Consider the following 13482-nt stretch of genomic DNA (forward strand, 5'->3'; position numbering starts at 1 on the left):
AAAGCATTTGTGAGACGGATCCGGATCGGTCTCACAAATGGATTGCAAGAACGGATCCGTCTCTCCGTTTGTCATGCGGACAGAAGGATCCGTCTTGTATTTTTTTTTCACATTTTTACCGGTCTGCGCATGCGCAGGCCGGAAGGACGGATCCGGAATTACGGTATTTTGAATGCCGGATCCGGCACTAATACATTCTTATGGGGTAAAATGCCGGATCCGGCATTCAGGCAAGTCTTCCGTTTTTTTCGCCGGAGATAAAACCGTAGCATGCTACGGTTTTATCTTTTGCCTGATCAGTCAAAACGACTGAACTGAAGACTTCCTGATGCATCCTGAACGGATTACTCTCCATTCAGAATGCATGGGGATATGCCTGATGAGTTATTTTCCGGTATAGAGCCCGTGACGGAACTCTATGCCGGAAAAGAAAAACGCTATTGTGAAAGTACCCTTAGCCAGTTGCTATCCCTTTCAGACATCAAAATGCATTTTCTCAATCATAAGTTGCATGAACTGACATACCCAAAGCTAATACAGAAAAGCCCCAATAAACCCGCTCTCCCATCCTCCCCGCAACCCAAAACCCTTCCTGCAACCATCACACATTGGTACAAGTGCTAACCATTGTGCCATTCTCTTAATTCAGAATCTTTTCTACTATTATCCTTTAAGGGTTATGAAGAATCCCCTCTATTGGATAACAATAGCTAGTCCCACTCCTGTTAGCGAACTTTCAGCTCCCCTAAACTACCACTGTCAGTTTTCAAGTACTATTCAGTAAAATTTAAATGGTGTCACTAATTTTTGGAAAAAGGGAACTGTATTACTAACATTATGCTGCAAAGCATCTGTTTTGTCATGATGCATATACACTCACCTAAAGAATTATTAGGAACACCATACTAATACGGTGTTGTACCCCCTTTTGCCTTCAGAACTGCCTTAATTCTACGTGGCATTGATTCAACAAGGTGCTGATAGCATTCTTTAGAAATGTTGGCCCATATTGATAGGATAGCATCTTGCAGTTGATGGAGATTTGAGGGATGCACATCCAGGGCACGAAGCTCCCGTTCCACCACATCCCAAAGATGCTCTATTGGGTTGAGATCTGGTGACTGTGGGGTCCATTTTAGTACAGTGAACTCATTGTCATGTTCAAGAAACCAATTTGAAATGATTCGAGCTTTGTGACATGGTGCATTATCCTGCTGGAAGTAGCCATCAGAGGATGGATACATGTTCTCATTCTGTTTACACCAAATTCCATTACCATTTGAATGTCTCAACAGAAATCGAGACTCATCAGACCAGGCAACATTTTTCCAGTCTTCAACAGTCCAATTTTGGTGAGCTCGGGCAAATTGTAGCCTCTTTTTCCTATTTGTAGTGGAGATGAGTGGTACCCGGTGGGGTCTTCTGCTGTTGTAGCCCATCCGCCTCAAGGTTGTGCGTGTTGTGGCTTCACAAATGCTTTGCTGCATACCTCGGTTGTTACGAGTTGTTATTTCAGTCAACGTTGCTCTTCTATCAGCTTGAATCAATCGGCCCATTCTCCTCTGACCTCTAGCATCCACAAGGCATTTTTGCCCACAGGACTGCCGCATACTGGATGTTTTTCCCTTTTCACACCATTCTTTGTAAACCCTAGAAATGGTTGTGCGTGAAAATCCCAGTAACTGAGCAGATTGTGAAATACTCAGACCGGCCTGTCTGGCACCAACAACCATGCCACGCTCAAAATTGCTTAAATCACCTTTCTTTCCCATTCTGACATTCAGTTTGGAGTTCAGGAGATTGTCTTGACCAGGACCACACCCCTAAATGCATTGAAGCAACTGCCATGTGATTGGTTGACTAGATAATTGCATTAATGAGAAATAGAACAGGTGTTCCTAATAATTATTTAGGTGAGTGTATAATGCCAGTTGGTTACTAAATTCATTCATCGAGACGACTTCAGCGCAAACCAATACTGTAGAAGAGTCCTCTTTTCCACCAAATTGCCACCAACACAATTATAGGAAAGGGACCAGCCTCAGGAGCTGAATAAAACAATAATACCTTGGGAAGCAGAGGTAATGTAACATTTGATTTTTCTTTAATGTACTATAGAGCATCAAGTGCAAAGGTAGATATCCTTGGGCACTGCCAGACACAATGGACGACATCTGCTGCTAAAAGAGAGCATTTAGGACATGCCTCCAATCTATCCGGAGTTGCTGTATATGTTGGAATATTAAAGGCGAATATATTGTTAGATGAATAAATGAATAAAAAGGAAATGTGATTCACACCATTGTTCATTAATGACAGCTTTCATAACTCTAAAAAGCCCCTCAATAATCTTTTTTGGTAAATCAGCGTCCTCCTGGATCCTGCTCCGGGACTTGAATGCTGTGAGTTATGTGGCCTCCAACATGCGAGACAGAAGACTCCTGTAGAGTATTGTAATGGAGTACTTCAACTGGCCACATTAGATATAATCAAAGATACTTACAGATAACTCCTGCGACTTGTCCTTCAAACACCCCCTATAATACACTTTGATCTTAACATACGGTAGGTGACTATGTATAGGAGTATGATATTTTTGGTGAAACTCAGACAAAGAGTTTTCCTTTAGATGCCACAGATCCATTTAATGAACAGCTGGTTGGTATCACCCTGGGATACCCCAGATTACACCACAATGGCAGATGCTTAGAGATTTGAAAAGATAATTTAAATCGACGACTGCCTTCTTTTAATGCTGCTATGGTATCCTTTAAAACCAGGCATTTCTTAATGTCCATAGCGGAAGCTGAGAGTAAGGGAGAGATAAGAGAGACGCCAGATCCCATGGTGCCGCCAGGTTACTTTCTAGAGTGTAACTAGAGTGAGTATTCGTGTGCCCTATCCAGTCAGATACACAATGCATAAGTAAAGCCAAATTCTATCCACGGCAATGTGGAAACCCTATATCCCCTTATGTTTTCAAGAGAGACAGCTCAGCGAGAGAGATACAAGGCTGCTTACCCCTCCATATAAAAGAGAAGAATGCCGCCTGAAGTTGGGGATGTCTTTATGGGTGAGTAGACAGAGATTCACAGCTCCGCCTTTGTGAAATTTCCTTTCAGACTAGGGAGTTTTCTTTTATATGCGTTTACCCGAAAACCTTTGACCCGCCCAAAGGAATTTAAGATCTGGAATATCTTCCCGAGATTTCTGAACATCCCCATCTTTTATAGAAGGGGGATTACAGAAAGATAAACACTTTAGCGCCCATGGCATTCCTACCCCTTGTGCGGTAATAACTTTTCCTTATTAAGTTACGGATTGGAACTGAAACCAGAGGATTCACATTTTGAGGACTGCCAAGACTGAGCTGTGAGACCAATGTTCATCACACCCTCATTGAAGCCAATAAAACTTGCAAGTGTTAGATCTTTCTGTTATCTTCACTAAACTTTTATAGTTTGCTTGCTTTTTGTATGCATTCTTCCCTATTTTTTTTTACTTTTATTGGCACTAAATGTTTTCTATTGAAGCTTAAAACTGGCATATGTTTAGTCCTTGTATTCTCTAAAATAATCCATAGTCTGAGTGTTTAACTGCTTGACTACTAGAGAGCAGAGTATATGTGTTAGGCTTAAATTATTGTATTGTGGTCACATGAATTAAGGCTGATTCACAGGACTGTAGTTGGCCTGGGAAACATGGTCCATGGGTCGGCAGCATCTCCCAGGCCAATCACAGCACCCTTGATCCCAACTGACCATCATAGTGATTCATGGTACAGTTAGTTCATATCTGATTGCAGGGCTCCTGCAGTGTACTCACATGATGATGAGCACAATACAATAGCAACTGAATCAGAGAGAGACTGACTGTGTCATAAATCACTATAATAAAGTCAATTCAGGTCATGCTTGCTGCTATCAGCCCGGGAAATGCAACGTACACACACACTGTGTTTCCCAGGCCGACAACAGTGAATTAGTCATAAGGAGAGAAGTCACCCATTTCCTTACAGTCCTGTCTCCTTAAAAATCTGATGAGTTCTGGTTCAATGGGATCAGGTGTGTCATGCGTCCTTCATAGATAACTGCTACTTTTGCGGCCTCAATTGATATGATAGATATTGAAAAATATAACGTTATTAAAGCATTTTGATTTACTCACCATGTAGAATTTCCTACAGCTACTTCCCAGTAATGGCATCCACTGTCAATAAAGACATTACCAGTTGCCCCATAGCATCCTGTTCCACTGAAGCGCTCCGGTGTATGACTCTTTTTCAATGAACTTTCTTCTTTTTCCATCTGCATTCCATCATTGGTTATTTTTAGCTTTTTATGTGCAAATTTAGGGTCAAGTTTAAACGGCTGACCTATAAACAGAAGTAGGCAATATAAAATTTTAGAAAACAAACATATAAAATGAAATATCAATATCATAAATACAGTAATAAATACAACTACAGCTTGTAGGTTTTGATCTTGATAGTAGAGTTTTTTTAGTTATTTAACAAAAGGCAATATTCATGTGTTACATTTCAGCATGCAGACCTTCCTCAGACACTGCCCATATAAAAAAAATAAGAAATCAAATTAAAAATAAAAGTAAAGATAAAGTAGACCAGATTATCAATCACAAGTGTAACAAAATAGAGTAAGTAAACAAGTAAGTAAACCAGTAAGTCCGGGCGAAGGCACTCCGAAACCCGTGTCGGGGCAGCGCCATCCTGGTAGGTCTTGCACACTACCAAATTGAGGTGACTCTCTTCTTTCTAGCTTTGCTGGTACCGGGTTATTGTCATTTTTATACCTGGTTATTACCAGGGCCAGCCTTTGGGGTGTGCGGGCTGTGCGGCCGCACAGAGCGCCATAGCAACAGGGGCGCCGGGCGGTCGACAGCCCGCAGTGAACTAACTCACGATTATTCTGCGACTGTCTGCGGGCGGCCGACTAACACAGCGCTCAAAGCGCATGGTCCGGACAATTGAGGACTGAGGAGGGGGCGGGGCCCGCGGCCGCTCTGAGCTCCGCTCTGCTGCCTGGCTGGCCTGCCTGTCTCTTTAAGAGAGCAGACCAGTGGTTGCTAGAGCGTAACTGCCGCACAGGCATGTCTTCTCTTTTGACGTTGCCACTGAGCTCCGCCCCCAGAGAGAAGACGAAGCGCGCCCGAGCGCCAGCCAGCAGCCACAGCAAGGAAGCAGCACTACAATCTACACAGGCACAGCAAAAGAACAAGTAGGTATTTGGAGAAATGTGCCATGGGGGATGGGGGGGGGAGAAATGTGCCATGGGGGATGGGGGGGGGCAGAAATGTGCCATGGGGGATGGGGGGGGCAGAAATGTGCCATGGGGGCTGGGGGTGGCAGAAATGTGCCATGGGGACTGGGGGGGGGCAGAAATGTGCCATGGGGGCTGGGGGGGGCAGAAATGTGCCATGGGGCTGGGGGGGGCAGAAATGTGCCATGGGGGCTGGGGGGGGCAGAAATGTTCCATGGGGGCTGGGGGGGGCAGAAATGTTCCATGGGGGTTGGGGGGGGCAGAAATGTGCCATGGGGGCTGGGGGCAGAAATGTGCCATGGGGGCTGGGGGGGGCAGAAATGTGCCATGGGGGCTGGGTGGGGCAGAAATGTGCCATGGGGGCTGGGGGCAGAAATGTGCCATGGGGGCTGGGGGGGGCAGAAATGTGCCATGGGGGCTGGGGGGGGGACACCGTCGATGCAAATGTTGTTCCAACATTTCTTCCAGAGTCACCAAATTTTCTAGTAACACCACTGGAGAACAATTTGAGATAAAATATTTTTTGAACTGTTCATCCACGTATGTCATTTAATTATTACAATGCACATGTGGGCTACAGTACATAGGCCGCACTACCCTGACCCTAAGGGAAAGATAATAAATGGAATATAACAAATGGTTTCATGAAACATGGAGTATCCAGACATTTCTTCCAAACTCACAATAAGGACCCAGCAAATCTTTCTAGAACACCTATTGAACACATTCCTGCCACTCATGCCAATCGTTACCAGAAACTAAGACGTAAGGAAATGTTTTGGATCTTCAAGTTGCAAACATTAGAACCCTATGGCTTGAATGAATCCCTTGAGAGCAATTGCTTCTAATGAACTCTGGATCTTCCATTTCAACCAAGCATATGCTACAACCGAACTCCCCAACTGACCACCTCGGGTCCAGAGCCCATCCCTCCATCTGTTCCTCAATCTTCCCCAATCCCCCTCTCCCCCCCACTTGCATCCCCTCCCATCCCCATCCTGGTTAGTCCCCTCTCCCTAACTCGCACATTGGGTCCAAACAGCTTCATTGATTCTCCTTTCACATTGGGTCCCACCAGCTCCACTGATCTTCCTCCACTATTCCCCTTGTCCTTTCCCACAGGTCAGCCCTTCCTTCACCTCTCACTCCCACCATCAATCCATTTCTGCATCTCATCGCTCACCCAACAGTCCCAGCACCCACCGGCCACCCATGCCCTTCAATCCCCCCTACACCATCCAGTTAGTTTTCGATTTCCACTCACCTCCCATTTCTCCATACAGTCCCACTTATCCTTATCATCAGCTAGGTTTCCCTATCCAGTCCAGTTTCCTTATCCCTACATATCCCTCATCCGCCTACTAGCCTGGCCCTCCCATATTTATACATTAAATCCTTCCCAAAATACACTATACACAGCCCTCCCCTTAAGTCATTCATGCTCATTCCCCTTTCATCCCTTCATTGTGAACCAAACTGCTGCGCTCTGACATTCAGTGCGCACACACAGCGCACACATACAGCGGGAGACAGCTCTGGATTAGCCAGCTGTCAATCGATGACCCCGCCCCCCGTTCCCCTGCTCTTGAATGCGCGTGATGTGATTTCTCATACACGTGAGAGGCCGCGCTGCCTGCAGCTGCTTGGATCTTACAGGTAACATTCTCCCTGGTACTCTCCCATTACCTGATCACCTTCAGCTCACCATGTGTAGATCCCCCATCTCACATCAACCCAGCTTTCATTATGATCATATCTAGTGATTTCCATATGCAACTCAGATACACAACACCCCCACATTGTACTTCAGTCTCACAGCTTGCACTTACTCATTACCATACACCCCAATCTCCTGCTGCATATTATCATCATGAGAGTGCTATATAGTGTTTCCAGTATCATCATCATGACACTTCATCCTCAGCCTCCCCCCTCCCCTTTTATTTGTGGAATAGCCATTTGTCATTTCCCGTTATGCAATACCCCTCATACCAATATATATATATTTTTAATGCATCCAAATTATCCCTACAGCTTGGACTATCCATATGTGAGAAGCTACGCTATCTGCATTAGCACGGACCCAAAAGGTAACCATACCAATTCTTTTCCCACTTTTATCATGTAGGATAGTTTCAGTAACCTGTTTACCCTGTACCTTCCACCATTCCTCTTGCTGCCAACCTCATCAATACATACCACATCAACTTTGTATTATTCACCACTCAGCGACTCATATAACTAGTATTTCAAGGAGGACTTTACAGTCGACCTATATATTATTCATTGTACGTCTATGACAATTTATGTATCTCATGTATTATATATATACAGTATGTATATATATATATATATATATATATATATTTATCCAGCTAAAATAGATTCAGGTAATGCTTTTATCCATTCACTCTACTGATTCTCATTGAACAATCTTTTTCTGTTATGTCCTTGATACTATTACATTTATTTTATTTTAATTTATTTATTTTTAATTTACATGTTATATTTTATCAAATATGATATTATATATATTATGTTGTTCTTTTTGACTTGAAAAAGGAGTATATTCACTCCGAAACGCGTTATCACTCCACACTTAAATAATAAGAGATTTTAATAATATCCACTGGAGTCGTGTTTGCGCCAAGAGGTATCACAGTTGTGTACTGTCTTGGTACATATCCTCCCCATTGAACCTTACATCACTCCTCTGGAGAATTGGCCTCTCCACCCACTAGGATTGAGAGATACCGGCAGCACCAACCCACTGATCTCACGAGTGTGGTGCCTTTGATGCACAACACACAAAGGTGAGCACATTAATTGGCACCCTTCGTGTTTGATTTACCCCATTATTTCATACTATCTAATTAGCGCCTTTCCCCCTTTTCTCGCCACATATACCAAATATTATACGGGGGACTTTGGCATATCTTACACAAGGCTTTTTCACAAATACCAGAATTCAGTCAACCCATTTTACCCTGTAACCGACGACCAAAGAACTTACGAGGTCTACTTGAACGAGCAGATGAAGGGTCCGCAACAATAGTACCTAGACAGACCTTTCTACATACACAAAAACTATGTACATTCCCCTTCTTCCATTGCATTTAAAGGTTCAGAAATTTTCCACCCACATACAGGCAAAGCAATACCAGTACGGGAATTTTTCACATGTGATTTCGAATGCATGGTATACATTTTGAAATGCCCATGTGGCTTGATATATGTGGGGGAAACCACTCAAAAAATCCACGCATGCATTTGCCAGCATAAATCCACAATTAGAAGGAAAAATCTTATTTTACCAGTCCCCGCCCATTTTGAGAAAGCAAGACACAATATTGCTCAGCTTAAGTTCCAAGTAGTGGAACATGTTCCCCCACTTAGATAGGGGTGGTGATAGGGCCAAACAACTCAAAATAAGAGAGGCATATTGGATCCACAGGCTACAGACCCTCTCACCCAAAGGGCTCAACAGAGAATATGAAATTCAAAGTTTCCTCTAATGCATGTATATTTGACTATACAAAAATATAGCCCTTTAACCATATTTGACCCCCCTACTGCCGCAGATTGATATTCTTTACTATCACCCGTCTTATTTAGTTTTATTCCTGCCTTACATTCTTTGGCCCCCCCGGACATCACTGGTATCCAAATACTGTACACTAGAGATGGCCTTGTGGTTTGGCCAGCGGTCGTTTTGCGGCGAATTTTGCTAGTTCGCCGAACAGGGGAACATATTGCGATGTCCGCCGGCGCCATATTCTTTTGCATTGTGCCGAACTTTGACCCATGACACATCCATCAGGTGGGACAGGACAGCCAATTGAGATGTTTCAGCACATGGACACCCCCCCTACCCTATAAATAAACACGTTTTACATTCAGCCATTTTACATTCAGTCTTTTGCCACTGTAGGTTGCTGTGTGGAGCAGGGTGTAATGACCGGCGTCACGCAAAGGGAGGGAAATGGGAAGGCCCTGTCCAAGGGAGAGGGAAAGGTGGTGACCCCTGACTCACCTTGCGGCTGGCACCTGACTGCCCTGACGTCCCTAGACGGGTTCCTCACCCGTACGCCGATCACGTGCCTAAACCCTGGCTTTCCCTAAGATGAGCCCTATGTAGTGAACGGGGCGGTGGGATCACTAGTCCACACCACTGACACTAAGAGGAAAACACCAAGGAGAGGACAGACAATACAGACAAACATATAATCCCAGGTGGGCGACAACAGCAGACCACCAAGGCCCAACAGGGATCCGGAGGGTAACGTTCTGGAACAACAACCAGGGAACACAGCTACACAGCTCCAGTGGGTCAGTATAGAAGTCCAGGCAGGAAGCTCTATATCTGGCAACCAGAGAAGTGAGAGAGGGGAATATAAGGAGGTTAGAAGTGCTGGACAAGAAACAGCTGAGGAGAAGAAGCTACGGATCCCTGAGTGAGCCAAAAAGGGTTGCAAGGCAAACCCAGAAAGCTACAATTACGAAACAGCGCTGTCTTTGTACATAGAATGCGCAGCCACCCGCTGCGACTTATTGACCACGGGTATAACGGAGTCAGACGTGGCTCTTGACACCCTCGTGACAGTACCCCCCCTTCCACGAGGGGCCTCCGGACACTCAGGACTAGGTCTCTCAGGATGAGAGGCATGAAAAACCCGAACTAACCTGTCGGCGTTTACCTCAGACGCTGGAACCCACATTCTTTCCTCGGGACCGTAACACCTCCAATGCACCAGATATTGAAGAGAACGGCGGACCCGAAGAAAATCAACAATTTTGGATATTTGAAACTCTATATTACCATCCACAATAACAGGAGGGGGTGGCAGCGGTGATGGTTCTAGAGGTGGAACATACTTTTTGAGTAACGATTTATGTAAGACGTTATGAATTTTAAAAGTCTGAGGTAGCTCCAGGCGAAAAGCCATGGGGTTAATGATGGCTACTATTTTGTAAGGACCAATAAACCTAGGACCCAGTTTCCAAGAGGGAACCTTTAATTTAATATTCCTAGTGGATAACCACACACAGTCATTCACTCCTAGGTCCGGACCTGGCGACCGTTTTTTATCAGCCATGCATTTATATTTACCTCCCATATTTTTCAAATTAGCTTGCACTTTCTGCCATACAGATGAAAGAGACGACGAAAACCGTTCCTCTTCGGGAACCCCAGAAGACCCCCCATCTTTGAAAGTACAGAATTGGGGATGAAAACCATATGCACCAAGAAATGGTGACTTGCCAGTAGATTCCTGACGGCGATTATTTATGGCAAACTCGGCAAACGGTAAATATGATGACCACACCTCTTGGTTTTCAGACACAAAACATCTTAGATATGTCTCAAGGTTTTGGTTGGTACACTCAGTCTGTCCATTCGACTGAGGATGGAAAGCTGAGGAAAAGGACAAGTGTACCCCCAAACGGGAACAAAAAGCTTCCCAAAATTTAGAAATAAACTGGGTTCCCTGATCCGAAACAACATCGGAAGGGACCCCGTGAAGCTTCACGATTTCACTGATGAATACCTGAGCAAGAGTCTTAGCATTAGGTAGTGCGGGTAACGCAATGAAGTGTACCATTTTGCTAAACCTGTCCACTACTACCAAGATAACTGTTTTACCCGCAGACAAAGGTAAGTCAGTGATAAAATCCATTGACAGATGTGTCCATGGTCTATTGGGAATGACAAGTGGCAATAAAGACCCTGCAGGACGTGTATGAGAGACTTTCGCGCGCGCACAAGTAGAACAAGAAGACACAAAATCCATTACATCCTGACGCAACCTTGGCCACCAAAAAATACGAGACAATAGCTTTACTACCCGGGTGCCCAGCAAGTGCCGAATTATGATGTTCCTTTAATAATTCGAGACGCAGGTTCAACGGTACAAACAATTTCTCTGAGGGGCAAGAGACCGGGGCGTCCCCCTGGGCCTCTAACACCTTCCCCTCCAGAACAGAGTGTACCGCAGAGACAACCACTCCTCTTTGTAATCACAGTGACGGGGTGGATTGCCCCCTCTAAAAAGTGACGCCATTCTTCAAACGCTAGTTTAATAGCTAATAGTTCCCTATTGCCAATATCATAGTTCTTCTCTGCTGCAGATAGTTTTTTAGAAAAGAAAGCACAAGAACGCAATTTGCCAGGAGACGGACCCTGAGACAGCACAGCCCCCACTCCCACCTCTGACGCATCTACTTCAACAATAAAAGGCTGGGAGACATCAGGTTGGATTAGTACAGGTGTCGAGGTAAACCTCTCTTTTAGAGAGGAAAAAGCAATTTTAGCGGCGTCAGACCATTTAGAAAAATCAGTCCCCTTCCTAGTCATGTCAGTAAGGGGTTTTACAATCACGAATAATTTTTAATGAATTTTCTATAGAAATTTGCGAAGCCCAAGAACCGTTGCAGTGCTTTGAGGTTCTCAGGAAGATCCCAATCTAAAATTTGCCTCGACCTTCCTAGGATCCATACGGAAACCTGAAGCAGATAATAAATAACCTAGGAACTGTATTTCCTGAACGGCGAAAACACACTTTTCAATTTTAGCATATAATTTATTCGTCCGTAGGACCTGCAGTACCTGTCTGACATGCACCTCATGTGGTTTCAGATCTGATGAATAAATTAAAATATCATCTAGGTATATCACCACAAACCTGCCGATAAGATGACTAAAAATATCATTAACGAAATGTTGGAAGACAGCAGGAGCATTGGTCAGACCGAAAGGCATGACTAGATTTTCATAATGCCCCTCAGGGGTGTTAAAAGCTGTCTTCCACTCATCCCCTTCCTTGATACGAATCAGATTGTAGGCCCCCCTAAGATCAAGTTTGGAGAACCACCTAGCACCCGCAATCTGATTAAACAGGTCAGGAATGAGAGGAAGAGGGTATGGATCTCGGATGGTTATCCGGATTAATTCGCGAAAATCTAGGCAAGGACGCAGGCCCCCATCTTTTTTTTTAACGAAGAAAAACCCTGCAGCCACGGGTGAAGAAGAGGGTCTGATGTGTCCCATTATATCGGAGATATAATCTTTCATGGCTTGTCTCTCTGGCCCGAAAGATTATATAACCTGGTCTTGGGTAATTTTGCACCGGGAATAAGGTTAACCGGGCAATCATAAGGACGGTGAGGTGGTAACTTCTGACAACCCTTTTCAGAAAAAACGTCCTCAAAGTCCGAAACAAATGTAGGTAGGGTAGCTATGGAGGCGACTAAGCAATTGCTATTTAAGCAATTTTCTCTGCACTGCTCACTCCACTCCAATATCTCCCTGGCCTGCCAATCCACCACTGGATTGTGCGCTACCAACCAGGGAAGACCCAACACCACCGGAGTGGGAAGCCCCTCCAGAACATAACATGAAAGCAACTCGTTATGGTGGTCCCCTACCCGAAGGTGTAAGTTATGGACAATGTGAGTGAGGTTTCTCTGAGACAGAGGAGCAGAATCAATAGCGAATATGGGAATAGGTCTCTGTAGCGTACAGAGAGACAAACCCATAGTGTGGGCAAAATGGGCATCTATCAAATTTACTCTTGCTCCACTGTCTAGAAAAAAAGAAATAGTCTCCGTCTTAACGCCAAAAACATCAACCGCTGGCAACACAAATTGCGATGTTCGTATGGAGGAAACGTATACCCCCCGGCTGATATCCTCCACACAGCCTGGGGTTAGTAGTTTTCCAACGGTCTTTTGTTTTTGAGGAAGGAAGGACAGACATTAATAAAATGACCCCTCTCCCCACAGAAAAAAAAAAACCCACGCCTACGGCGAGCCTCAGGGGGCTGGACCTGACGAGTAGTTCCTCCTTGCTGCATAGGCTCGTCTAAGTCCGTACAGACTAACTGCTGCTTGAGAGGGGTTACCAATTGCTCCGGATTTTTTTAATCTGTCCCTAAGACGTCTATCTATTCTGATAGAAAGGGACATCACCGCATCAAGGGAAAAGGGAGTCTCATACAGCGCAAGCGCATCCTTAATCCTTTCGGATAACCCAGAGCAGAACTGACTCCGGAGAGCCGGGTCGTTCCACTGGGTATCCGTAGCCCACCTACGGAACTCTGCACAATACTCCTCTACAGGCCGCTCTCCCTATAGGAGTCTCCGTAATTTTGATTCAGCCAGTGCGACTCGGTCAGGGTTGTCATATATGAGACCCAAGGCCCCA

At 44.8% G+C, this 13482-nt stretch overlaps 1 protein-coding gene across 1 annotated transcript in view; it reads right to left on the reverse strand.

Annotated features, from left to right (window-relative positions):
• LOC120977756 (probable E3 ubiquitin-protein ligase MID2) overlaps positions 1-13482 on the reverse strand; it is a 456812-nt gene that overhangs the window by 67848 nt on the left and 375482 nt on the right. Inside the window, exon 6 of the mRNA XM_040405841.1 lies at positions 4168-4375. Within this exon, the coding sequence (XP_040261775.1) occupies positions 4168-4375 (208 nt within the window). The remainder of the gene's footprint in view (positions 1-4167; positions 4376-13482) is intronic.

This window comes from Bufo bufo, chromosome 8, assembly GCF_905171765.1.
Source record: "Bufo bufo chromosome 8, aBufBuf1.1, whole genome shotgun sequence".
Lineage (NCBI taxonomy): Eukaryota > Metazoa > Chordata > Amphibia > Anura > Bufonidae > Bufo > Bufo bufo.